General features: G+C 33.6%; 1 protein-coding gene across 2 annotated transcripts in view; it reads right to left on the bottom strand.

Annotated features, from left to right (window-relative positions):
* Positions 1–1,969: 1,969 nt before the first annotated feature.
* Positions 1,970–5,368, bottom strand: part of LOC116841283 (G-protein coupled receptor Mth2-like) — an 11,932-nt gene continuing 8,533 nt past the window's right edge. For both annotated transcript variants that reach the window (XM_032809034.1, XM_032809032.1), the window contains exons 5-7: positions 4,481–4,668; positions 3,258–3,423; positions 1,970–2,596 (exon numbers count right to left, since the gene is read on the bottom strand). In XM_032809034.1, the coding sequence (XP_032664925.1) occupies positions 2,224–2,596; positions 3,258–3,423; positions 4,481–4,668 (727 nt within the window). In that variant the 3' untranslated portion in view covers positions 1,970–2,223. The remainder of the gene's footprint in view (positions 2,597–3,257; positions 3,424–4,480; positions 4,669–5,368) is intronic.

The raw sequence follows: 5,368 nt of genomic DNA, 5'->3' as shown, positions 1-5,368 counted from the left end.
AATTTCACCCAGAGGATGGAAGGTAAAGTAAGTCAGACGATAAGTACATTGAACTAATAATTGGACGTTTGCAAGATTTGTTTAGCTAGAAGAAATCATTGTAATAGGTTTCTTAAGATTGTCGAATAAGTTATAATATACAGAATTCGGTTACACGACTTAAGAGCAATCGACAGGTTGCGGTAGATATCTTGTTCGCTCGCAGATAAATTCTCGTTGCAGAGAAATATAAATAGCAAATTAGACTTCCTCGCTTGAAGCCTAATGCGTCAGTAGGTATAATACCGGGGTTGTAACCAACGGTCTTCAGAGGGGGGTGCGGGGGAGAGAGGTACCAATAGCGCCGATGGTTGACGTCATATTGGGGTGGGGGTACTGTGGGCGCGGGGGATGACGTCACGCGAGAAAGGGGAAGTTACCAACGGTCGGTAATTTTTTACCGGCATATTTTTTACTAATATTTTTACCGGCAAATTTATTAACATAATTTTTACCGACATATTTTTTAACATAATTTTTACCGACGTAATTTTCTTTACTGACATAATCGATCATTTATTTTTACCGGCATATTTTTTATCGACATACTTTTTAATATAATTTTTACCGGCATATTTTTTAACATAATTTTTTTACCGACATAATTGATCATTTTTATCGACTCTGCGATCCACTCCTCTCCGCGTTTCGCACACGGTAGATTTTTAACGGCCTTTTCCCCTCTCAGGCTCGTGCCATCCGTCCGCGCTTCCGTATTATAAAATATCCTCGCCTATTCCAAAAAGTTCGAGAGACATTTTGAGGAGGACAAATCTTTTCATGTAGTACAGTTAATCCCCTCCGAAATTATGCAGCCCCAATAAAAATTTATCTTTAAACATACACTATCGTATACTTTCGATCTATCGTATACCTACGATATATCAACGATATATCTATGAGATACGAAATTATCGTATATCTACTTACGTAGATTTTTTCAAAGATTGGGTGGAGGAAAAGAGGAAGTAAAAGAGAGAAGAGACATTAATATATTTTAAGAAATATTTATTTTGTTTAATAAAGATTTCCGGCAATTTTCTCCGGCACTGAGACCACCATTTGAATATTTTTAATACATTCTGTAAAGCGCAATGCTTAATATGATCATTAGATCATAAAATGTTGGTTGCATACAATTTGCCCAAGAAAATTATGTCCTCGTAATCCGCGTCCAAGGTCTCGATGATCAGGTTACTTTTCACATTGTCATCCAGAAGATTCGTCAACCATTCTCGCTTTTCACATTCCTTTACGTATACGAGTCTGGGGGCAACGTCTTCATGTTCCATATCGAATGATTTGCCAACCACAGCTGCCGTAATCAAATGCTTAGCTCTGTTGTATGCAACAATCCCGTTATCCCATCGTAGTCCATGACGATTAGCCAACTCCAATTACGATATTAGATGCATCCAATACGACAGCAGCTTACTGAACGCTTGGTGAACTTTTACATCCGATTGGCATATTTCTTTAGATCTAAAAATATATACCAATCAGATAAAAGAGCTCAGTGAACGCTCAATGAGCTGTAATACTGAATGCACTTATTTGTTTACAATTATGTAATGACTGTTTTCCAATGAATACTGTATCACACAAAGCTATTTTATTGGTTACTTGTTATCACAGAAGATATCTTTAATAATGTGTAATCAATAAAATGGCTATATGTAATAAATCTTCTACAATAGGCAATAAAGCCAGAATTCGATCGGATGCACTAGTGCGCCCTCTTTTTTCTGCTACTAAAGCCAGCGGAATACGATGCTTGTTTCGATACTGGTTGCTTGCTGGATAAAAATATTCTGTTTTGGTTGGTGCATTTCCATCCATCTCCAGAAATACACCAATCAGATATCTTCTCGCGATATCAGCTTACTTATAAAGATCACTTTAGCACTTTCCGTGCAATCACATTCGTTGATATTTTGTAATCAATTCTTTACTAATTGTTCTGAAATCTGCAAAACAATAGAAAATTTCCTTGTACAGTTTAACGTAGAGGCGAGTATTGTGCTATTAGTGTGCCGCCAGATACCCTATATAAAGTGAAAAAGAAAAAGAGATCAACGTGCAATAATACAAAATTTAGTTTTGACTGTAAAATTACGGCACCATCAAATATATTGTAGGCTACCGACTGCGATGATTCTGCACGAAAGGAATTCTCTCCTCGCATTACACATTAGAACAGTCGGTCGAATTCTCGTCGGACGAATTCTTCGCGCGGCAGTTCGAATTCTGTACGTAGAGGTTGATCTTCTCATGAAGTGTCACCCGCGTTGTGATGCGCGGAGTACTTTTGTTGTGGCAACCACTGCGCGTTGAGTTTCTGGAGAATATGTCTTCCCGGCAGCCAAATCTTTTTAGTAGTAGCTTCTTGATCTTGTCCTTCCACACGAATATGATGAAGATGATGAGACCATGCAGAGAGTGTATCAGGTTGCTGATGTACCAGACGACTCGCAGCTTGCCCTTAAACTCCGTCGATATTATCTGCATGGACCAGGTTATGCCCATCACGATGAACAACTTCAGATACAGGATGAACCTGTAATATATTTTTCATGTTATATTTCTTGCGAATACGACGGGATCGATTAGTTTTATCATCGACTACGTTAACGAAGACAGCCTAAACCCAAAGAGTGATATCCGTGCAAGTACTGTAGTCTATGTTTACATGGTTAGCACGAAAAACTAATAATGAAATGTACAAAGAACCTTCGAAAGTTTCAAAATTATCAGGCACTTCAAATGCACGGTAGAACGATGATACACTCATACATACATACATACATATATACCTACATACATATATATATATATATATATATATATATATATATATATATGTGATACATGGTTCACTCAGTTTCATTGATGCTATACCATTCAGAAAATTCCAATCAGCCGTGTCCGTTTCTAGCTGATCGTTTTTCAATGAATGTTAATTCATCAAGCAAGCGGGAATGTGTCAAAACAGAAGTGACATTTTGACAGCTTGACGTTTTTTACATACGTGCTTTTTTAGGTGACCAGATTTCCCAGCCCATTTCCCAGCATTTACATATAATTTTATATATAATTTTATATTATTATATATAATTATACATAATTATGTATGGACAAATTTTATATATAATTATGCATGAAAAATTTTTCATTGGATCAAAACGATAATGACGACAATGCTCTTTTCAAATACGAACCATTGCTTATTGTCATTGTGAGAACTGCTTTCCGAGTTTCTCAGCAGATCAGCCGTGTCGTTTTTGTGCTGTTCGAGCTTCAACGTCGTGGAAATGAACAGGAAGAAGTTGCAGATAATAATGATACCCACGGGTAGGTAAAAATATAATTGAGTTGCCACGGTCGCTAAAAGTAGAGAATAAATCGTTAGTGTTTACGTTTTACAAGTTACACGTGATATGTGTATTCTTCATTTTAATTAATAGTAATAATAATAGTAACTAGTGCAGATAGTCAGAGATGCTGAACATAGCATGCAAAAATTTAACATGGACTTTGTGAAAATGTGTTACAACACATGTATTTAAAATATACTGTTTTAAGAAATACTATTTCACTATATATGCCATACATTTTTAAATTTAAAACGTTTAACTTCTAATTACTATAATAATTTCAGATTAATTGCGTTCTTTTGCCGGCAAATAAACAACAATTTTCATTACATCAGTTGTCTTTTTTATATACTTTATATACTAACAAAATTCTTGTTATATATATCTTTGTTTACTTGTGCTACAATTTTCAATACTCAATTCAGTCATCATGTGTCAAAATGTCTATCTGAGGTATAATATCAACTTTATTAGTATTTTATAACAACTTTATGTATATATAAAATATATAAATATTGTAATATATGATGTAATATACAATATATGATGTAATATTGTAATATATGATGTAATATACAGTTTCGTAGTAATTTTTTATTTTTTAGATAAAACGATTGTATTTTTATATCGTTATAATTTTTCGAAGCGCGCACGCGCAACATATACGCCTTTTGATCTATAATATTTTGCTGTTCTTTATACATATATTATCTTATAATAACGACATAAAAATATAATCGTTACATTTTATCTAAGGCCGATCGCAAATTATGCGAGGTCATTCGCAGGAAGCGACATATCAATATTATTAATTCCATCAGTTACATAGATTAATTCGAAAGAGAAATCCGAAAGGATTTTACTACAGAACCCGATATAATAGTAACTTTATTGTGTGACTTGAATGTAACACAGTTAAAATAAACACGCAAATGGCGAGGCGAAAGCATAGCGCTTCTAGGAGGCTCAAACACACATATTACAATCAGAGTTCTTGCAGATTTAACGAAAGTTAGGCGAGACGGGCGCTAATGTTAAAGAAAGACGTTCATTTTTGTCGTACTTACTCGTGAGCCAATATGTCACTTTGCCAAACTCCGGTCTGATTAAAGTTTCAGGTATACCGGGGACGAAATCCATGATGAGACAGAAAATAATAAGGATGGAGGCGCAACCCCACGCGTAAATCGAATACATGATAAACTTCTTTTTCTCCCGTCGCTTCACATTTCCTATCCGTAACGGGCGGTATCGGCTGCAAAATTATTTAAAGCTTATTAGCATAATAATGAGAAAAACAAGCGCATGTGTTACAAATACACATTAAAACAGTTATCACTTTTGGTCAATTTTCCCGGAAACCCGACCTCTTTAAATGCTTAATCTTTTTTCTTGATTCGTAATAATTAAAAGACGATGAGTCATATGTGATATAGATAATTAATTAGTAAATGAGAATGTAAGCTAAAATACCTAATTATTGACAATAGTCACTTTAACACTTAGACACTCTTATTCACTTTAACACTTCAGAAAAAAACTGTTTTTTTATGATCAGCATTGCAGTTAAACTTCTTGTCTGCACTTTATGATTCCAAAGGGGAATTTCATAATAACATTGATAAAAACCACCACTGACCGCAAGAAAAATTAAATTTTTCCAGATATACACTGAGAAAAAAATTTACACTGAGAAAAAAATTTACTAAATTTCAAGAAATATTTGTTTGGATAGTACTGTGAAGATATTTAAATTTTTAAATTTAGTAATTATTTTCTAAAATTAAAGAAACAAATTTATATTTAAAACTTCTTTATTTAATTTTATTTAATTTTAGAAAATAATTACATAATTTAAATAATTATTTTTACAGTATTATCCAAACATTTTTTGAAATTTCCTAAATTTTTTTTCAGCGTAACTATATATATATATATATATATATATATATATA

Source organism: Odontomachus brunneus, unplaced genomic scaffold, assembly GCF_010583005.1.
Source record: "Odontomachus brunneus isolate Ranch 3 - 2012 unplaced genomic scaffold, Obru_v1 Obru_scaffold_015, whole genome shotgun sequence".
Taxonomy (NCBI): domain Eukaryota; kingdom Metazoa; phylum Arthropoda; class Insecta; order Hymenoptera; family Formicidae; genus Odontomachus; species Odontomachus brunneus.
This window is presented reverse-complemented; position numbering and strand designations above follow the sequence as displayed.